General features: G+C 36.4%; 2 protein-coding genes across 2 annotated transcripts; both read left to right on the top strand.

The window, feature by feature from the left end:
• The first annotated feature begins 4,180 nt into the window (after positions 1-4,180).
• LOC114352589 (uncharacterized) lies at positions 4,181-9,632 on the top strand. The gene is made up of 4 exons (XM_028304243.1): positions 4,181-4,331; positions 6,939-7,059; positions 7,940-8,039; positions 8,663-9,632. The coding sequence occupies exons 1-4, from the start codon at positions 4,290-4,292 to the stop codon at positions 8,778-8,780; spliced, it is 381 nt and encodes a 126-aa protein (XP_028160044.1). The 5' UTR covers positions 4,181-4,289; the 3' UTR covers positions 8,781-9,632.
• Positions 9,633-11,598: 1,966 nt separating this feature from the next.
• On the top strand, positions 11,599-22,368 carry LOC114352594 (uncharacterized). Its single transcript, XM_028304248.1, has 4 exons — positions 11,599-11,785; positions 19,891-20,011; positions 20,467-20,566; positions 21,344-22,368. The coding sequence occupies exons 1-4, from the start codon at positions 11,744-11,746 to the stop codon at positions 21,459-21,461; spliced, it is 381 nt and encodes a 126-aa protein (XP_028160049.1). The 5' UTR covers positions 11,599-11,743; the 3' UTR covers positions 21,462-22,368.
• The last annotated feature ends 317 nt before the right edge of the window (positions 22,369-22,685 follow it).

Genomic DNA, 22,685 nt, shown 5'->3' with positions numbered 1-22,685 from the left:
AGCGCAAGAATCCCAACCACCAAAAGCAGTCACCTATCATTCAGTATGACTGTGTACATCTCTGAGTTTGTGTCACAACTCACAAATAGATAACGAGTGCCCGTGCGTGTTAAACGAAAACTATAAAAATTTTATTAGTCAACTAGCCAGTATTAACAGGCGACCGCTAAGGATGCGTTATTTGTGAATGTGCAGTGAAGTCATACATTAGTCAGATCTTAGACGATATAGTACTTGCGATTTACATCGATATGATGCAAATATGCAATTTGAGACCTTACTGCCTGATGTTTAGAACAAAAATTGATATTTTTGTGACTCTACATGGTTTGCAAAATGTAGAGCGTTAGTGAAATAACAAGTGTGTTAATGTTATTTCAATGTTATTTGATGGCAATGAACTTGTGCGTGTTTACCAAATATTAGCGCTTTTGTTTAGTAACTTATGAATATTAATTATTTATCAGTTACTAAATTTTAAATAAACAACTTGAAAAAATCGAACTGCAAGGCAGGAACCGAACCCACGACCTTTCGCTTGCCGGGCGACTGCTCTTCCAAGTTTCTAATTGAACCTTGCATTGTTAACTGATTACGAATAGTCTCATTGTTAACAGGATCAATAGTAATTAATTAATATCAATAACAGTTTTAAGTTTTTCTGTCTACAGACTCTTGGTCTGTACTCTCGTAAAAATTTATTATTATGTATGTTACTTTCAGTTTTTAGTTTGTAATTATTAAACCTTGCATTATGAATACCAATAAGTCACACGGTGAATAGGATAGTTCTTGAATATTAAAAACGGGTTATTCACCAACTCGACACAAGTTAAGGGACACACGTGTGTCCAGTTGGTGAAACTCAAAATTAGTATATCTACACGTTATTAGTACAGTCGAGTTAATAAATATATTAGCAGTGCCAATGATTCAAAATATTGTAAGCGTTTTAACGATCACACATATAAACTCAAACATCAATAAAATGTAATCATATAAACTGTTCATCAACATGTTGCGGTAGTGCAATATTGACTGCGCTACTGCTCTACAATATTTTTAAACATTGGGCACTGCCAATATATTTATGAACTCGACTGTACGTATAACCCGTAGTTGGTTTCATTTTGTAAGGGAGGGGTTCCCAATAATTGTGCTCTTGTGTAGGTAAGTAATAGTCGTAAACCATCTAACGTTTGAAGAAACTGAGAAATAAAGTCAGTGATTCGCATTGTAAAAATAAACAGCCGATCAAAAACTTTTATCACGAAATTGTTATTTAAACTAGGTACTCAATTAAAAGTATTTTTGGCAATTGAATCATTTGCCACCCCATGTTCACATTTTTAGATAGACGACGGCAATTTAGAGCGTGACTAACACTAACTTTTCATAGAAGTGAGAAGTGAACATGCTTAAGGAGTTTGTTAGGAAGATCATAATATTCGATGTAAATTTTGCATGTTGGTGTAAAAGCAAACCCGCCCGAATCATCAAGTACAACCACAAAATTACGCTAAGTTAGATCATAGTCCTTGAATAGTACGCACTAGTTGTAAATGCAAACGCATGGCCACCGTGAGTATAATTTCATTCTCATTCAGCAGACAGGGAGGGTCGGCCGCGCAGTCTCACAGCACAGAAAACGTAATATTAAGAGTCGGCACTCTCTAACTTACAGTTTTCAAAGTTAGGTTAACGTTTTCCACCAACCTAATGAAGAAATTGAAGCGTACTAACATGACAGAAATATAGTGAGGTACCGTACCCACTTGAACATTAATCAGTACATCGAAGTTGATATTCATTTGAACATCAATCGATATTGATATGTTCGGTATCGATAAAAATTACACTATATCGTCAAAATGTTTGATAGACTCTGGTGATAAAAGCAGACAATTTAACTCAACAGCAACAAAATAAATGAATAACTCAGAAATAATATTTTATGTGATCTGAAATTTCTCTCCTGACGCTGTCAATGTATATTGCCTACTTTTTTTTAAATAAATCTTACTAATATTATAAAATTAAATGAGAAAGTTTGTATGGATGTCTGGAAGTTAACATGTTTGTTACTCTTTCACGCAAAAACTACTGAACGGATTTTGATGAAACTTTACAGTATGAGTGTTTAAACACAAAATAACATATTATAGGCATATAATATCCATGACAATTTGTGACAAACTAAATCCCACCAAAAACATTCTGTAAAAAAACTAGCCAAGTCTAGATGGAGCTGCTTGTTTATCTCTAAAAAGTAATGAAATCTAGACAAAGTCGTGCCAAGTCTATGGTTCTTTACTGTGATTTCTTTATTATTATAGTTAATGTTGTGTGACTTGGCCGTTAAAGGGTACAAAACCAGGTGCTCCATGACACCATTGCACCAATCTGTTGCCAGAACCGCTACCCATTGACGATGGAAAATTGCCACTTGGAAAACGTTGATTTAATAACCAGTGAATTGTAGGCTTAGTAATAAAGCTGCGTATTTCAATAATATTTATGCATGATTATTGATTATCTTAATAAAGATTGTTCAACGACCAAGTCACACAACATTAACTATAATAATAAAGAAATCGCAGTAAAGAACCATAGACTTGGCACGACTTTGTCTAGATTTCATTACTTTTTAGAGATAAACAAGCAGCTCCATCTAGACTTGGCTAGTTTTTTTACAGAATGTTTTTGGTGGGATTTCACTTCTTTTTGTAGAATGTGCCATAATTATTTAACGTCGTCGTCCTTTAATATTATCGACATTTTTTTTACGATATTAAACACATCGACCTTTAAAATGGACAACGAATCAGAATAATTGTTTTAATAATAACTTAACCTTAGCGAACCTCACGATATAACAAAGTAAACGAAACCAACCAAATTCAAATTACACAACATTCAACTAACTTAATCGACGGGGGGGGTCTAGAGAAGAAAAAAAATATGGACACCGCGGTGCAGAAAATCGACGCTCAAAGTGCTAGCGCCATCTAGCGGTGAGCGGTACAGGCGAACACCACGGTGCCGGTGTGGCGCTAGTAGTATTGGTTATGAATGTGGTGTTACTCCAGATCTTCGATTTTCCTAGTTTTTATAGTTTTCCCTTTATGTGGCCAATAAACCCTAACTCTGTACCAAATTTCAGCTCTCTGACTTTATGGGAAGTACTAGTTCTATTTTGATGATCATCAGTGAGTGAGTGAGTGTCATAAATGCGAATATTTGCTTTCGCTTAACTTCGGAACTAAATGACCTACAGACTTGAAATTTTGGATTTTAAGTATGTGATTATAGCTTACTAGATGACGAAAATTTCTGCGTTCTGGTCTTATCCAGAGGTTCTCAAATAGGGGCCTGAAAATGCGGCGAAATGGTTCCAGTAAATTCCAGTAAAGGATGGTACGGCAGTGTTTGCTTCGCGCTCGACTTGGCGGGGGCACTGCCGTGCCCCCAGATTTCACGCGAGTGGAGTCGCGGGCAAAAGCTAGTAAGAGGATATTGGTCAAGATTAGGTATTTAATGAAATTTAACTATTTTGGTAGGAAAAGGCACTTTTATTTCATCTTTCAGGCTGCAGATTGGGTCGATTTTTGGTCTTTTGGAGGCTGCAACCACAAAAACTTAAATCAGTAATTCATGGTTAAGAAATTAGAATACTGCAAATCGGACAGTAGTATTAGGTATAAGTCATTTTAGATCGCAATTCGACATAATAATTATAAATTATGTCAGGCTGAAACAATCTATCGGAAATATCGGTAAAAAATATCCATGGAGACTACTCAATTATGCCACACTTTCTTAATATTTTATTAAATGTGTATGTTCATTAACTATTTTAACCAAGTAGACACAGTATAATTTGCGTGCTACTAACATATTTTATGATGTAAACATTCCAATTTACAAACCTATTTATGCTCCAATCTGGCTGAAAATGTGGCAGCCATATTAGGTACATTTCCCTCACGCCACTGACTCTCACGCCCCAGATTTACACCTAATTGACATATTGCAAGGATACCAACTTAACAATAGTAAATTCGACGTATAATGCGACCAAATTATCTTATTTGGTACTTTTTATTTTTGTAGGATTGTATGTTTTGTTGCAATATTGGTAACAAACGTCAACCTAACTTATACGGAGTATAATTGTATGGAGTGGCGTCAGCCTGTCTTACTGTAAACGTCAGGTTACACGCACGTCGCAGCCCCTGAAAGTTGTAAACAAACAATTCTACGTTGGAATTTGAATCAAGAAAACCAAGATGTATATCAACAGAATGTCCATCGTCAAATTCCTTGAGCTGGTGAGTTTTTTTTTTCTTTAAAAACATTCTAACCGGCCAGGCCGGGTTTGGTATATTTTGTAGTAAAAGCCACTTTTATTACGTCTCGATCGGTCTGGACTTCTGGAAGGACCTTCTTTACTTTTCATACTTTTAACCGCCGCGCCCGTTACTTGTTTTGGAAACATTACGCAGTACCTATTTCAGCATTTTATGTGTGTTGTTTTAATTTATTTATTATCTATCGAATCTTTGATAAATAAAGGCATGTTTTTAAAAATACTAAGAGTGAAAATAGTAACGATTATTACTTCTACGACGTGTGAAAAACAATCAGAATTATCAGATTGCTCACAGACGGGTCCCGTACATAAAAAAAAATCGCAACAGCGTTCGTCTCGCTACAGCGTCATTCGAAACTACATAAGGGACCCCTCACAGACAGACAATATTTAATATTTTTATAGTGGAAACTGAATACGCTTGATCGATTCGCGCAACTGCGTATCGGTCTTTGTTTTATGTTGACCGATCTATGGTCTGTCGTTCATTATGGTTTCATGTTTTGTATAGTTATTTGAATGATTCGTATGATTTTCAAAATTCTTTTTCATGAATTTCTATAAAGTGAATATTATCAAATCAAGAGCATTTTTTTACACCAAAAATATTTATTTACTTAAAACTTTTATGCACATAAACCACGGTACATAAGGTGAACTTAATGCCATTCTGCATTCTCCTCCAGTTAACCTTAGGGCCAAACTGAGAAATATTAGTCATGACCGGAATTATTGATTGGCCCTATGTAAATATTTTTGTCATTGATTCACCCAAGAAGTATAACAACAACAACATTCGGTAAACGTTTCCTACCCATTTACGAGTAAGTGTTGTCAACATATGACGAATGCCGGTGGTGCATAATAGGGTCAACATGCCGTGATGTTTGTTGTTTCATTCAGTGTGTCATATGTATTTTTAGATCAATATTTTTTACGATATTTCCATGTTGATAATTACTTAGTCTAATCTCCAATGTTGTCATTAAATCAATATTCTTATTAGCAATTCTGTTAAAAAAAAAATCTGAGAAAAGTCGTCACAGAAAAAAAAAATTAAAGCATATCAGGTCATGAAATTTTAAAGTCACAAAATTAATGATAGCTTCTAAACTACGAAAAATCGTAGAACATACATGGGAGTGAAATCGACAGGTATGTTTCTCACTTGTCACACACCCTGTATATTTTAATATTGCCTACTCATAAAGAAAAATAGGTAATAATTATTTTTAAATTATTATTGAGTGATCTTTCATAAAAAGCTACTTATTTTATTACATAGATCATTTAAGTGCCACCAGTGGTCAAAATTGAATAAAATATTTTTGATTTTGACTATAATATTCTCGTCTCGCCAAAAATCAGTTCAGCTTCAGCCGGCCCTTCTAGAGGTCACGATTCAGTACAAGTGCACTGCCCTCCAGACGGGGTGATGCAATGTGGGTCCCCCAATGCCCGCTAGTCTCACCTGAAGGTTACCGTATTATAACCTCTGTATGCCTTCTAGACGATTGCGACGTATCTAGATCGCGGCTGCTTCTACTCCCTTAATAGCCAGTACAGTATGAACGATACGACGAATGTTTAGTGCATAGTACCTATACGGCAAAAAAAAATGTTAGAGCAGAATACAAACTTTATACTTTCTTAGGCCTTTGTTACAAATAGTATTCTTAGTATTGCTAATATCGCCAACTTTTAGCTTCGATTTTAAAAATAAAGCTCCTTAGGACACTCGTAATTTTGACAGAATTTATGGCAAAGAAACGAAGCTTTGAGGGAATTAAAACCTATAAAATAGAATGTCCTCAATTAATAAATAAATACAGAAATTGTAAAGTTGTCTGCAATGTCTAGTAAATTAATATTTATTTTATGCGTAATTGCGTATTATTTGGCGAGACGCAGATGACGTATTTAGTACAGTCAGTCCAAGTTCATTAGTCCCCTGCCATTATTTATTTTGCAATTAATGTTATTTACTATACAGGGTGACTTTAAGGATAAGGCCTATTTTCGGGCACTTTTATGTCTATTAAGCTTTACCTACAGTTTTAGCAGCAGTACGTATTTTTCTATGAACGAAGTAAATTAACCACATGAATTTTGAAACCGCGCGCAGCTGATAGAAATAATGAAAAATGAAAAAAAAAAGTTATTTTTACTTATATAGATTAAGTTACTGATTCTGGATCGCTCCTAAAAATTTGGATACTGATTGCAAAGTCACCATGTATAGTCCTTGTATCACAACTCAATGCTTAGTGAAACAGTAAATGATGCAGGCCGCTACCAATCGATCAACATGGAAAGCATTGGGGGAGATCTATGTTCAGCAGTGGACGTCCTATGGCTGAAATGATGATGATGAATGTTAGATTTTAAACTTTCGCGTTCCATTTCAACTAACTAAGGTCTGCTTGTGACCACGGCTGCAGCATAGCAGCCGAAACGTCAAGCCGTGAGTACATAATGTAATTCATTGATAAACGTCGCGTTATGACCCGTGTCTAACTATGTTATGATGAATGTTGTTAAGTCGTGACATTTCCTTCACTTTCAGGCGCTGACATGCACCTGCGTGGGGCTCCACTACCAGAGCTACAACGTCGAACCCGAAATCGGTATGCTGGTCACCGGCACCTTCGTCGGCTTCCTCATCATCTTATCTGGGGTTGCCTCAGGTAATATTCCATGTTACTATACTCGGCGCAAAGATTCGTGGCAGGCGGAGCCATAAATATTTTTTTAAACAGAGATGCACACTCGCATCTATTTTTTTCAAGTCCTGTGTAGCCTCTACGATAGGATCTACAGCTTGACCGTCAATAATAATAATTCAACCAGTGAGGGTCAAGTTTATTCCAAAGTTTAGTCAACAGCACGTCAGACGATTGTTGCAAAATTGCATCGCTGTGTTGTCTTCTGTGCCAGGGTTGGCAAAAAGATTTTAGTCGCAAATTATTAAAAATTAATGATTAAAATCATAACCAAATTTTTTTTGCAATGCAATTCAATTGAAGTGGGGGTTGCAAAACTATGAGGTTTTGCATGTTGGGGAGGTGCAAGAGGCTTCGCACCAGAAGTTTCACGAGGGGGGCTAATTGGGGAGGGGCAATTCAGTTGAAGTTGGGGTTGCAAAACTAGGAGGTTTTGCATGTAGCGGAGGTGCAGGAGACTTCGTACCACAAGTTTCAGGAGGGGGGAGGCTAGGGGGGGGGGAGCATTCAATTGAAGTGGAGGTAAACTAGGAGGTTTTGCATGTTGGAGAGGTGCAGAAGACTTCGTACCACAAGTTAAGGGGGGGAGGGAGGGAGACTAGGGGGGTAATTAATTTAAGTGTGGGTTGCAAAACTAGGAGGTTTTGTTTGTTGGGGAGGTGCAGGAGACTTCGTGCCAGAAGTTGCAGGAGGGGGGCTAGGGGGGAGGGGCAATTCAATGTATGTTCAAAAAATTTTATCAAAATACAGCATGCATAACCAAGAACGTCACCGAATAACCAGATAACCCAAATTCTTTCAAAACCTTTTATTATTTACTTACTCCAAATATTTTCAATTCCAGGTTACTTGATGCAGTCGCCCACCCACAAAAGGTTGGACATGTTCTATTCGCTGGTCGGCGTGTGCCTGTTCCTCGCGAGCGGTGGCGTCGTCATCGACAAGTAATCATAATTATTTATTTATTGCTTCATTTGATTATTTTCCTAAGCATTAACTTTATATGAAAAGTTCATACGTAGTTAAGTAGCAAATAAGCACGCTCACTATAATTCTTAGCAAATACAAATAGTTAGTAATGTCCTCAAAATGAGCACACTGGTGAACATCTGAACAAATGAAATTAAACAATAATAATTTACGTACAGTTCACGAGACTGTACCTATTTTGCTAGCAACACTAACACAGATAGATAGGTATTCAATATTAAACTATTTACAATAATGAAATTTATAGAATGTAGGATCAAACCCCCATTAAATTAAGTACTTACCCACTGCATTAACGTATAATGCAAAGATGCAACCTCTTAAAACACACTTCAGTCTATACCAGTAAATCGAGTTAGTTATTTAGATCTTTGCTAGTAGTAGCTTTAAAATCAATAAACAGTTTGTCAATTGATTTGGTTTCGATGTATATTCTCAAGAAATACAAAATATCTTATCTGTTTTTTGGTATCCAATTCCATGGAATGTTATTTCATTTTACAAATTAAGCAAATCATGATTTGCTTAATTTGTAAAATGAAATGATAATTTTATCATTATTACTTCTTTGCTTCAGATACCAAGATCAATCTAAATCGGAGATCGGAAAATACAACCTAGCCAAGGGTTCCTTGGCCATCATCAACGCGGCGGTCCTGCTCATTGACTCCGTGTTGACGCAACGTGGTGAATAAGGAGTCAATATACCCTCCGGGTTCGAACCTCTTCAGAACCAAAGCATAAAGTTTTTTTACTATTAAGCTGTAATTATGCTTTAGAATGTAGCGTATAGTTCTTGCAACTCACGAAGGCGAGTGAGCTTTGGTGTGTATACCAGAGGGCCTAGTGTGAGTTTACATCAAACGCGCTCACTAGTGAGCGCGTCAAAAAATGACATTAAATGTATGACAGATTGTACAGCGCCCCTAGCGGGAAACGTTCAACAACTAAAATTTTCATACATTTTTTAACTAGCACGAGACTGTGTCTATCAAAACTTTTGAAAAACGAACAGAAGCGAGCTACCACAATGTAAAACTCACTCGCCTTCGTGAATTGCAACAACTATAATTAGAATTTCTCTATGGCTGATGAGGAAGGTGGAGACGTACACACGCCTGTGACGTGTATTGAAGTTGCATTCCCTAAGACCAGTTTCACTAATGTCTGATTAAGTTTGGGGTATTCAACGCTATGGTAAAGCTGTACACACACTGACAAACAGACTGATGAGTTGAACTGACGGACATCCAAAAAGTGACCATGTGTGTGTGAAATCTTAAGAAAAGAAATCAATTGTAAACTGTCAGTGTTTTGGAAGTAAGTATGTCAGTTCAACTGATCATTTTACATGACCGTGAAAGTCCAGCTTAAGGGTGACTTGATCCCTACTTTAGCATAACCAAAATTGTCGTTTAACTATCAGATAAGTTCCCAGGCTATCAGGGGCGGTGAAACAGGTTCATAGTATTTTATCCCTATCCTATCCTTTTATACTTTACCTACCTAAAATACTATACATTGCCTGAAAGCTTGTGAAGCTGTTATTTTGTAAATGATATTATTCCACTAATTAATGCGAAAAGTTTAATGTGATGGGAATTATTTTTCGACTTGCTTCAATCTATTTTTATACTCATAAGCTCATATTATTAGGTAAGCTAATAACTTTCTTAGATTTAGATAAAACGTTGTAGTATGTTTTATTATTTAAATTAGTGTTAAGTTTTTTTTATAAATGACTTTAATGTTATTGTCTGTCTCAAAACAAGGAATAAACTACCTCTATTTAATGTCTCTGTCACTTGTTCTGATTATTTCTTCCTAAACCCTAACATGTTATGCTATGTTGTCATCATCCATCATCCTTTCAGCCATAGGACGTCCACTGCTGAACATAGGCCTCCCTCAATGATTTTCAAATGCAACGCAAGTTATATAAATTTTCTATTATTATACACCATGGACAATTGGACATTAGCAAAAATAAAAATATGTGTAAAATGAAATTAAAAAAAAACTGGCCCATTACCAGACTCTCCCTTATCAGGCGGCCACTAAGGATGCGTAATTTATGACTTTGAAGTGAAGTCATAATAATATTAGTCAGAATTTAGATGCTATAGGACTTACGAATTACATCGATAAGATGCAAATATGCAATTTGTAACCTTACTGCCTGATGTTTAGAACAAAAATGCATATTTTTGTGACTCTACTCGTATTACATTACTACTATTGCAAAATGTAGAGCGTTAGTGAAATTATAACAAGTATGTTAATGTTATCTCAATGTCATTTGTTGTCAATGAACTTGTGCATGTTTACCATATATTTATGTTTAGTAATTTATTAATACTATTAATTATTTAGTTTTAAGTAGGTAAACCTTGCCGTGCCGTGTGTTGACGGCAGAGTAGAATACATTTGTCACCAACCCCTACTCTTCCCGCGGGTGTCGTAAGAGGCGACTTAGGGTCCACACATCAAACAGAGAACGGGCAGCAGCGCTCTCTGAAAAACATCAATCTTTTAAACTGCGATCTCCAACCCGCCTGCCAAGCGTGGGGATTATGGCAAAACCCTCCACTATAGTGGAGGAGGCTCATAGTCCAGCAGTGGACTGTAAAGGGCTGTCGATGATTGATGATGATTGAGGTAAACCTTGCATTGTTGAGTTAACTGAAATACAACTACACGTTATTAGTGTAACGCGTAGTTCTCTCATTTTGTAAGGGAGGGGTTCTCAATAACTATGCCCTTGTGAGATTTATAGATAGTAATGGTCGTAAAGCACTATCAGTTTGGAGTTTAGGCGGTCAAACATTTAATAAATGATGATATCGCGTGTCGTCATGGAACTATTTATAAATCTGTCGTAATGGAATGAGAAAATCAGTATTAATTGGAATTTGCTCCATATCTTAGTGTAGTGTAAGATAGAAAGATATCAAGACTGCACAAAAATCTGGTGAAATGAAAATAAACGAAATATGCCGTAAACAGGCAGCAACAGCTAAACCATCTAGGCTATACTACTATAGAATGTCGTTGTTTTGTGATAAAATATGAGTGCAATTTAGAGTAAAATTGCAATAAGAAAATTTATAAATAAGCGAATTTGTACTCTAAAGTTTGAGCAAACTGCGGAATGAAGTTGGTGATTTGCATCGCCAAAGTAAACATTCGACCATCCGATTGACTTTTATTACGAAATTGTTATTCATCCTGCTAGAACATAGTTGTTAAAAGTATTTTTGGCACAAATAATTTGATACCCCATGTAAGACACATTTTTAGATAGTCGAGAGCAATTAAAAGCATGACTAACACTAACTTTTATAGAAGTGAACATGCTTAAGGAGTTAGTTAGGAAGGTCTTATTCAATTTTGCGTATTAGTGTAAAGGCAAACCCATCCGGATCATCAAGAACAACCACATTACGCTAAGTTAGATCATAGTCCTTGAATAGTACGCAATAATTGTACGCACTCTGTCAAACGCATGGCCACCGTGAGTATGATCTCATTCTTCGTCATTCAACTGGGAGGGTCGGCCGCGCAGTCTCACAGTGAACTTCGGGTTACACGCACGTCGCAGCCCCCGTCCGTTGTAAACAAACAATTCTTCGTTTGAATTTGAATTAAGAACGCCAAGATGAATATCAACAGAATGTCCATCATCAAATTCTTGGAGCTGGTGAGTTTTTTCTTCTTTTTTTTCAACATTCTAACCGGCCTGTCCTAATTTGGAAGGGTTGGGTTTGTTTGCCTTGGGCTTTAACGGGTTTTGGTATATATTGTAGCGAAAGCCGACTGGCATTACTCGTACATCGGTCTAGGGACCTTTACTTTCGATACTTTAACCGCCCGTACTTGTTTTGTAAACTTTACGACGTGATTACAGTTAGTAGATATCAGTATAATTTAACAAGTTATGTGTATTGTTTTATTTTATACATTATTATTAATGAAATCAATAATATAAATGTACTGAAAATAGTAATAATTTATTAGTTCTACGACGTGTGAAAGACAGATCTATCATAGCAAAGACATACCTGAATATTTGGAAAGCTGAAACGTTTGATCGATTCGCGCAACTGCGTATCGGTTTTTGTTTTAATGGTGTCCACTCTATGGTCTGTATGATATGGCTTTATGTTTTGTATAGTTTTGTGAATGATTGTGTATGATTTACAAAATTATTCTTGTTGAATTTCCATAAACTGAAAATATTAGTCATGATTGGAATTATTGATTTGCTAATGTGATCCTCCTACGTAAATAATTTGTTATTGTTTCACGGCAGAAGCGTCAACGTCATACAATTTTTGTACCTAAACAACAACCAGCATTCGGTAAAAAGTTTAAGCCGGTACGAGTACATACCTAAGTTTGTTGTTTCTACTGACTGACGCTCTACTGTCTGAGAAACTATGTATTTCTAAATAAACTGCACATTTACAAGTTATTTTTCGCTTATTTTATCAGGTTTAATACAAACAAAAGCATTTCTCGAACCATCTCCACTGAAAGAATCCAGTTGTGAGTGTTTACGCGTACGCACGCGATCGTACGAGTAGAACATAGAGGTCAATGACTCTTGCTTTCATTCAGGAGTTTGTTTACAATGTTAGATGTTATATTAACTGAGATTTACTGGTGCATTCGTTATGGTTTATGTCTTGTTGTTGAATATAACTCTAGATTTGACTGGTAAGACAAATGATTTTTATTTAAAAGTTGATGAGATAGGTAGTGGGTTTTTCAGATTATTCTGTTCTAATTAGAAAGAAAAAAAATCTTAGTATCATAGCCTAGAAAACTTTCTTATTTACACCAACTACTTATTACTGTGGTAAAACGTTACTTAGCAATACAACAAATGGTTAGTTTCTTCCTTTTAATATTCAAGTCACCTTTTGACTCTTCCTTTCTGCCTAATAAGTAGTAGGATACGAGTACAATAGTAGGTACATTCGAGTACATTAGTGGGTACCTACTTCCTACTTCCTATATCTACCATTTGTCTACATAGCCTGATGAAAGTAGAGTTTTTGTGGATAAAGAAAATACTGAATATCAAAAATGGCAACTTTTTGAAGTGTTTGTAAATCGTTTCAGGGTCATCTTTTTTTACCAACATTTTAGGAGGATAAGTATGACTGAAGTCATAAAATGATATCATAGATGCCATTAATTTCCGCGTGAAGTTGACTAAGAATTCGTAATGTACACTAACAAACAGCATAACATATAATTTCCTGGCAAAATGACTCTTATTTCATTTGAAATAAAGCGGTCTTGCGGTCATCATACGACTGTACCAGTGTGTATAATCGGGTCAACAATACCGCGAGTTGTTGATTCATTCAGATCATTGTGTCATGTATATTTTTAGATCGATGTTTTTTTGCGATATTTACATAACCTGATAATTACATTAATTAAGTACAAGCTGTCATTAAATTAACATTGTCGTGGAACAGTTTTATTGACATCTACACGGATTTTTTCTTTATGATAACTAGGTAGGTAGGTACATATCCTTTCAAGCACCAGCGATTCCAGATACAATAGAAATCAAGTTTCCACAAGATAATATATTACTATAATACATTATAGTAAGCAGAAATTCATTCTCCTCCAGTTAACCATAGGTAACTGGAGAAGAATGCCATATGGCATTAAGTTTGCCTAATGTACCCTGCTAAAAGTACATTCATTAATGAACAATTCTTTTCATACTTCTATTTAGAATTTTCTTATTCAACTGCCACAATAACTCGCGGTCTGGTTGCACACAAACATAGTTAAACTGGAAATCGTAAATTCTTTCGCGAGTGTTTACTCGTATCACGCTTCCTTACATCACCGTCGTTAAATCTATTCTGGCCGCGCGTTGTCGTCCACTGGCCTTCTTTTGGTTAGTCAACCAGCATTTATTAATTCCTCAAACGGTGAATTTGTAAATAAAGAAGATGCCCAAAATAGCCTGTCCTTCCACGATGCAGTGGCTGTTATGAGACTGAATCAAAGAAGACCATTCGAGCGGTTAGGAATCTGATGGCAGGTGCATTGTGTGCACCTGTTGCTTAAGGAATTTTGGGTTCGATGATTTTTTTCTGTTGAACTAAGGTTAAAATGACAAGAGCTTGAATCGGATCATCAGGTGTCGTGAATCGTAGACACTCTTAAATTTCCTACAGAACTAAAATGATTTACTTGGCTACTTGAGGTACGTAAACAGGTGCAGGTAACCTTAATGTCACGTAGATGATAATAACTCAATAAGTAAATTATTGGTATTATTCTTTACCTTATCTAAAATATTTTGTTTTCGGCACAAGGTTGCCTTGGACGGATTATTATAGATTAAGCATTTATAAATAATCCTATTTTTAATGGTTTAAATATCTACACACTGTTAAACCAGATAGCAGACGGTTATTGTCCCTACACAATACGAGTACGTTTTGAAATTGATTGTATCTTTTTTAAAAATAGAAATAACACGTGATTATTCAGTGCATTTAATGAATGTGTTGCGATTTGCGATAAGTTATGTACGGCTGTATCCTGGCTATTTATAAATATGAAAGTTTGTATGAATGCTTTTTGATATCATCAAGTAAATATAGCAAGCACACCGACGTCCTGATAGCTATGCCCTTGATAAAATTCAGCTTACTTCCTTATTATCCTGATAGGATACATAGTTATTTCCGTATCAGACACGTTATGTTAACGTCTTTTATCTCGGACAAAATGAATTTTCCAGTAGAATCGCAACCGTGAACACAAGGCGGTATTGAATGAAAGACATATTTTCTTCTTTCTCACTCTATGTAGAGTTAGATAGAAACCAATATGTAGGCATATGTTTTAAAAATATATTGGTATTTAATTTTGATAAAGGAAGAATTTACTCTTATCTCAAAATAAGTAGTTAACCTTATTTTGGCTTAAGTTAATTGGAAAATAAGTGACTTCTAATGATTCTTGGATTACATTCTACCTACCTAGAATGTTTATCCAAGAAGAACAGATTTTTTAATTGAAATTAAAGGCAAAGAGGGTGAAAAAGCTGGTAAAATGGATTGACCTCAAGTTAACGTTTGAACCAATTTAGATGGTTCTAAAACCATTATAGTGATTTATAACTTACTCAAACTTTAAAGTTAACCGTAGAACTCGTAAAAAGTTGCGTTACTTCTTCTGAAAGTCTTTGTAGTTAGGTACGTGTACCAATACAAGAAACCACCTACCACCCTTTGAAAATCTAGCAATTACCCGACTCAAGCATCAACTACGTAGGGATTCAATAGAAATAATCGTAAAACAAACAACAATGAAGGCACAAGTATCCACAGGGAATCGACTAATTGAATTATCACTTGAGTATTGTTGTTAAAACAATGGGCTCTATTGTGCAGGTTCAAATCTCTGCGGTTTCGAACAACGCTGTTCATATTCGATGAACTAATAATGTTAATTGATTGACTTTCCTATCCTTTGTTCCTTAGCTAGGAAATTAATGTTAATAAAACACCCACAGTAATATTACTAGGCATAAATACTCGGTCGTCACTAGGGCATGTAATATCGGAAGGTTTTCAATTCCGATATTGGATTCCGATATTAGATCTCAATATCGGAATTCCGATATTAATATCGGAATTGAGTTCATGTGCTATAAAATTAATATTTGTTTATATTCGTAAGAATTCTGGATTGTTTACAATAAAATAATGATTTTAATCAAAATCTTTAATTTGGTACAAAACAGCACTTCATAAAATTGAAGTATTTTAAAACCATTTTTACGTTATGGGCATGTATGACAAGAGGCAAACGAGCAGACGGATCACCTGATAATGAATGGTCACTGATAATGAGCCTATATGGACTAGCACATAATTAAAGTGTTTTGTAAAATCACAGGTATCAAACAAAATTTTACTCCTTCATTATATTACCCTGTTTTATGTTGGCGGAACGAATTTTAGAGTCATTCAAATCACGTGTTACAAAAATTGTAGAGCGGTAAAAAACTTGAATATGCTTGTAATTTGTTCCTTTTTGATTATCGATGTACAACTCACAAAACCACGAGCCAGCCATATGTCAGCCATAGGACGTCCACTGCTGAACACAGGCTCCGATGCTGATTTTCACAATGGCCGGTTGGTGGCGGCCTGCATCCAGCGCCTTCCTGCTACCTTTATGAGGTCGTCGGTTCAACGTGGCCTCCACTTCAGAACCTTGCTGCCTCATCGTCCGTCTGTTTTGCGTACTAAGGCAGAACCGTTAGAAGACCTTATCACAATGCTCAAAGACCTTAATCTTGTCGCGACAAGGAAAAAATTCCGTGCTTTTAAGCGGTTTTGTGAAAAATATAGTAAGTAGGTAGTTGCTAATTGCTCATAAGATAGGCCCCCTTAATTGATATTTATTGTCCGTGGTGCATAATCTTTTCTTAAAGGTTTTAAACCTTTGTTTGTCACCTGTCATCCGCTTTGCAATGGAGGGAAGTCGAACCTTAATTTCGAACTCCTCCTATGTTCTTCTGATTAATTTCGTTGCGGGTCCAATGACAGTTTAACTTTCCCCCGGGACAAACTTGACCTTCATTGGTTGGGTTTTTGTGGCGGTCAAGCTGTAGATCCTGGCTACACAGGAGTTGCAGTGCTGGGAACGGGAGGTGGGAATAGTTCCGTAAGACCTTAATCGAGTTTCCCAACAGGTAGGCGTAGCTTATGTCGAATGTCCATGTTGCTCCTTACCCAGTTTCGGCTGAGCTGAAGTGGCAATGGCAGGACCCAGAATACGCAGAACTGACGGTCCACAGTCCAGTAAAATTAATGTTTGAAAGGAAGTTGAGATGTCGTTCTTTGTTGACCAAGCACCTATGGCAAATGCTTAAATTGATTTAGAACAAGTTAAATTAACCATAAATAGTAAAGATATTAAAATATTTGCAGTGGAACAAAAAGTGATGGTGAGAGACATGAGAAAATCATTGGTATTTTCCTATCATGTACTTTGGGCTTTGTGGCAGGTTGTGGCGAGTTTAAACGCTTTGTTTAAAATCTCAATTAAAACTTTTATCTGATTCCGATATTACGATATTGGGTCGCTCAATATCGGAATTGAAATATCGGATCTCGCAGTCCGAGATTCCGATATTACGAGATTCCGAGATTCCGATATTCATGCCCTAGTCGCCCCCCTTGCGGCGCATGCAATAGCTTTATGTAGACCTGTAGGCCTAAGATGCGCGCCGTGATAACTTTTATCGACGTCAAAATGTATGGGCAAAATCGATAAAATGGCGTGATAACCGTTTATCGCGGCGCGCATCTTAGGCCTACTGTCAACAAACAGTTAAGTAAGAGCTAATTCTCCACAGAACACTTAACTTTTGATATGTATTCCCTAATCATGAAGAATTAGGTGAAAGTCTCAGTTTTATTTTTAAACTTGTCCGATATCCTTTTTTTTTATCCACAACGAGGACTCTTGGTCTGAAAATATCCGCGGTGAAACATGCGGGAGGTATCTCAATAGTTGGTACCACTTATGTCGTCTCGCCACAAAACAGTTCTGCTTCAGCTGATCCACCTTCAAAAGGTCATGATTCAGTGCAAATGCACTGCCGACTCACGTCGCCCTTCAGACGGGGTGGTACAATGCAGGCCCCTAATCTCACCTACAGTTTAGGAAAGGTTACCGTATAACCTCTACCTGCCATCTAGAATTCTAGACGATTGCGACTTATCTAGATCGTGGGAACTTCTACTCCCTAACTTGGATCAATACCCATAGTCATAGTAGTTAGTCATATTTTGGTTCATAAGTCAATACTACTTACTTAAGAGCCCTGATAATAGCCTACTCGTGGTACTTATATCAAGGTATCAAGAAAAACTACTACTGCACATTAAATAAATAACGTAGAATGTTTAGTCCTAACGACTAAAAAAATTTTATTGTTCTGTAGCGCGAATTACTAACCTTTTTTATACTTTACTACATTTCTTTGCTATAAACCTCACGGAGCCCGAGACCTTTCCAACGAATGCAAAACCGTGGAAATCGGTTCGTGCGTTCTGGAGTTATAGCGTCAGGGAGGAAAACCCGACTTATTTTTATATAGTAGACTATACGTACGTCCTTTGTTGCAAATGGCATCCTTAGTAATATTGATATTTCAAAGTTTCTAAGTAAGTAAGTAGCTAGGAAGGTACACTTTTAGCTTCGATTCTAGCAATAGCAATAAAGCTAAATTTATGGCAAAGAAACGAAGCTTCGAGGAAATTAAAACCCAAAATAGCATGTCCTCAATTTATTTAATTAAAGCCACGCGTTTGCCCTTAGCGCTTATCTAATCGGTCAACTACTCCCTACAAAATGTGTACTACTTACTAATTTATATGTTGGCCCTGTGATTCATATAGTATGAACATTGAGTAGGTACTTCATGGTAATAATATTAACTCATGAATATTAATCATTTTCGTAAACACTTTTTATGGTGTGATTGTGTGAGGATATGCCATCTAAGTACTTGGGTACCTAGTTGTTGACAATTTGCATATATTAAATAGCTTTATATCTTTTTATTTGCCTAGGTAATCTACAGTATCATCTTCTCGAAAAGGTTTTCTCGTTAGGTATGAAACGAAATATTAAAGAAAAGGTAGACAACTTTCAAATAAGTATGCATGAAAAGCCAACCGTTCCAAGTTGACTTTTTTGATCTCTGTTTAGGCTTGTTGAAACATTTTTCATTTTAATCCTAAACTGTTGTTTATTCTATAGTGCCTAACGTGCTTTCGCCTGTAACTGCTACAGAGGAAGTGTCTAAACATTCCAAGGTAAAAAAAATCGCTATAAATTCACATTAGATCCAAACCTACAACCACGCCTCTCACGATTAAGCAAGGCAACTTCAATTGGCCCCAATCGGTGTTACCATCTTCAAGGCTCGGCCTCGCTGTGCTCTATACGGAGGTGGTTATAGCATCCATGACATCACCTTCCCGGCAAACGGGTCTCGCCAATGCTAAGGGTGACGTCAGCGGTGATCCGATGTGGGGACAGTACGTACAAGTAAACATAGTAAAAGATGACTAGTTTTGTGGAAGAATGTTTGTTCTACGAAACGTATTTCGGTGGATATCATGAAGCTTGCGTATGGTCAATGGAATTATCCTGTTTGTTTTATTTATAACTATTATCTGACTGATAAAAATGATTCAAAACGTTATAAAAAGAAACGCTACATTTATCAGCGTTCAAGTCTTAGTCAAGTAGATTCCAATAAAGAATGATGAATGAAATGAATATGTGATACGTATCCAAATTCAATGTTGTTGTTGTTGAATAATTTGAAGTCTTCACGGCTGCATTGTCTGAATTTGCCACTTTTTGCTACGTCGAAGGTCAAATAAACTCAATTAGGCCAGTTTTGCTCTACTGCATGTCTTGTTATAGAGTTCGGCTAATTTTAGTTTTTCTTGTTCCATCAGTAATAAAGGGACTAAAAAACGGGACTTATCCCACCACACTTTCCCACCACTGCAACTTCTGTATAGCCAGGATTTACAGCTTGGCCTCCAATGAAACTCAGCCTTGAAACCCGCAACGAATTTAACTAGAATAATATAGGAGGAATTCAAAATATACGATAATATCGACTTCCCTCCGTTGCAAAGCAGAAGGCAGACAGAGGGACCATAATGTTAGTTACACAAAAAGTTCAATGTTGTTAAATTAGTATATTTCCTTTACTTCCAGGCTCTGACATGCACCTGCGTGGGGCTCCACTACCAGAGCTACAACGCCGACCCCGACATCGGCATGCTAGTCACCGGCACCTTCGTCGGCTTCCTCATCATCTTCGCTGGGGCTGCCGCAGGTAATAATCCAAGTACATTCGTACATTTTTGTTTGTAACTATTTTCACCAACCTCTCTACCACCTCTCTGTCCCACTGCTGCAACTCCGGTGTAGTCAGGAGTAGGTCCTGACAGCTTCACCACCAATAAAAACCCAAACAGCTGTGATTTTGTATGTATTTCTTGTAACAGCAACAATCTTTCATGAGATAGATCGTATCTTCTGTTGAACAGTATAAACCATCCACTAATCAAAATTTTGTTTTTGATTTTGTAATTTTTTAATTTACCTTTCAAAAAGTAACATCTTTAGCTCCATGTGGACATAATTGGAAACATTAAAGCATGGTCAAAAGTTGTATCAGAAGAGGGTATTCAACAAATCATGTAATGCCAAGAAACTTCCGCAAATAATAACTTAATATCCCGAATTGTCACAAAAACTTGTACTTACCCCAAATATTTTCAATTCCAGGGTACGTGCTGCAGTCTCCATCCCACAAGAGGGTTGATATCTTCTATTCTCTGGTCGGCGTGTGCTTGTTCGTCGCGAGCGGTGCCGTCATCATCGACAGGTAATAATGATCAATTATTTATTTACTGCTTCATTTGATAATGAGGTCTTAAGCATGAACTACATATGAAAGTTCATAGTAAAGTAGGAAATGAGTACCTACGGTCAAGCTAAAAATCTCAAAATGAGGTGGTCACACAGGTGAACAGCTGGGCAAATAAAACTAGCCAAGTTATTTTACGTACCTGCATGTCTATAAGTATCTAGCACGAGATTTTTATTTTGCTAGCAACGCTAAAACAGATGTTCAAGATTCAAACTACAAAAACAAAATTCATAGAATGTAATACCTACATACTTCAAATCCCAAAAAACTCAGAAATGAAATTGGGTAGGTAGGTACGTAGTTACAGCATTATCCAAAATTTCAAGGATACCTCTTAAAAACACACACTTATATCTACTTAAACTAAGTATCGAGCTAGTTTTAAATTTTACATAGAATTAGATTTTAGTGACTTTAAAATAATAGTATAGTTTCGCAATTGAGTTGGTTTCCATAGCTTTCACAAAAACTATAATACGGGCCTTTTCAAGGCGACAGTGAATAGGCACTTACAGGGTAGATTATGTACCATCCTAGACTGCATCCCACTTAACAGTCAAGTTAACACCAGGTGCGATTGAGGTCAAATAGGTTTGACCTATGCATAAAAAAACTTCGGTTGCATAGTTTTCATTTGTTGCATGATATCCACGTTTTGCTTAATTTGGGGCTAGATGGCTCAGAGTATCTTGTATATCAACCATATTTACAATGGTGTCTTCTTCGTTTCAGATACCAACATCAATCGAGGTCGGAGATCGTGAGATACAACATAGCCAAGGGTTCCCTGGCCATCATCAATGGGGCGATTCTCCTGGTTGACGCCGTGTTGACGCACCGGGGTGAATAAGAAGATACATAGCCTACGGGTTCGAACCTCTTCAGAACCAAAGTCTTAAGTTTTACTATTTATTGCGCGAAGCCTGTGACCTGTATCGAAGTTGCATTCCTTAGGACCAGTTTCACTAATGCCTGATTAAGTTTGGGATAGTTATCTGACACATAACGCTATGGTAAAGCAGGACACATATTGTCCGTTAAAATTCATTATAAACTCGTTTTTTGGATGTAGTTAAGTCAGTTCAACTGATCAGTTTACCTGGCTGTAAGGGGTGACTTTATTTGTCAGATATTTCGATCCCACCCGTTTAAACAAATGTTGTAGTTTATCTGCCAGATAAGTATCGAGGCTATCAGGGTCGGTGAAACAGGTTCTTAGAGTTTTATCATGCTGTAGATGTGCTTTTAAACCTTGATCTGGAATTGAACAAAGTACCTAACTGCGGTGAATATTTGATATTTAGCTGTATACAGTAGGTAAATGGGTACTAATTTTATTTATTTCACACTGCCGTCCAAGTTTTGTGAGTGAACGAATACAATTTTAACATTATGTAACTTCAGTACAGGAGTCGTAGAACCAATAGAGATATAAAATAGTTACAAAAGTGCCTGAAAGCTTGTGAAGCTGTAATTTGTAAATGATATAATTGTACCTACCACAGAATGCCTTATGGTGTCTATATGAACTACTTATACGAAAAGTTTAATGGGATGGGAGTCATTATACTATTTCCATATTTTTCGACGCACTTCAATCTATTTTTCATACGTATTTACAAAAAAAAATAAACTTTTTGATAATACATATTTATATTATGAACATAAGCTTATAATTGTCTTACACAAAACGTTGTCAGTATGTTTTTAATATTAATGTTAGTGTTAAGTTTTTTTTATAAATAACTTTAATGTTATTGTCTGTCTCAAAACAAGGAATAAACTTTAACTCTATTTTAATGTCTTTGTCACTTGTTCTGTTTCATTTATCCCTAACATAAAAAAAACTGTCGTGTTGTACTTTTATTATGTTTTAGAGAAGTTTTGTAGGCGGTCCGAGCACGACGAAGATAGTCACACCCAAAATTAGAAACAATCATCACCACATGTGTTGTTTTCGATTAGGTATGTCGATATGTCGAAATGAAATGACTGAATATGAAAATGTGAGAAACTGCGAGATCAGGCTATTATAGTATTCTGGACTTTTAGAAGCAGAATTTAAACCTTCATC

This window comes from Ostrinia furnacalis, unplaced genomic scaffold (genome assembly GCF_004193835.3).
Source record: "Ostrinia furnacalis isolate ACB-3 unplaced genomic scaffold, ASM419383v2 OfSCF1409, whole genome shotgun sequence".
In the NCBI taxonomy this organism is placed as follows: Eukaryota; Metazoa; Arthropoda; class Insecta; order Lepidoptera; family Crambidae; genus Ostrinia; species Ostrinia furnacalis.
This window is presented reverse-complemented; position numbering and strand designations above follow the sequence as displayed.

What these genes read in the sequence shown, in the direction of transcription:
- LOC114352589 (XM_028304243.1), top strand. Translation starts at nt 4,290, where the DNA reads ATGTATATCAACAGAATGTCCATCGTCAAATTCCTTGAGCTG. An exon ending in TCGTCAAATTCCTTGAGCTG is followed by an intron (nt 4,332 to 6,938) that starts GTGAGTTTTTTT and finishes CTTCACTTTCAG; the next exon opens with GCGCTGACATGCACCTGCGT. An exon ending in GGTGGCGTCGTCATCGACAA is followed by an intron (nt 8,040 to 8,662) that starts GTAATCATAATT and finishes TCTTTGCTTCAG; the next exon opens with ATACCAAGATCAATCTAAAT.
- LOC114352594 (XM_028304248.1), top strand. Translation starts at nt 11,744, where the DNA reads ATGAATATCAACAGAATGTCCATCATCAAATTCTTGGAGCTG. An exon ending in TCATCAAATTCTTGGAGCTG is followed by an intron (nt 11,786 to 19,890) that starts GTGAGTTTTTTC and finishes CTTTACTTCCAG; the next exon opens with GCTCTGACATGCACCTGCGT. An exon ending in CTTCGCTGGGGCTGCCGCAG is followed by an intron (nt 20,012 to 20,466) that starts GTAATAATCCAA and finishes TTTCAATTCCAG; the next exon opens with GGTACGTGCTGCAGTCTCCA.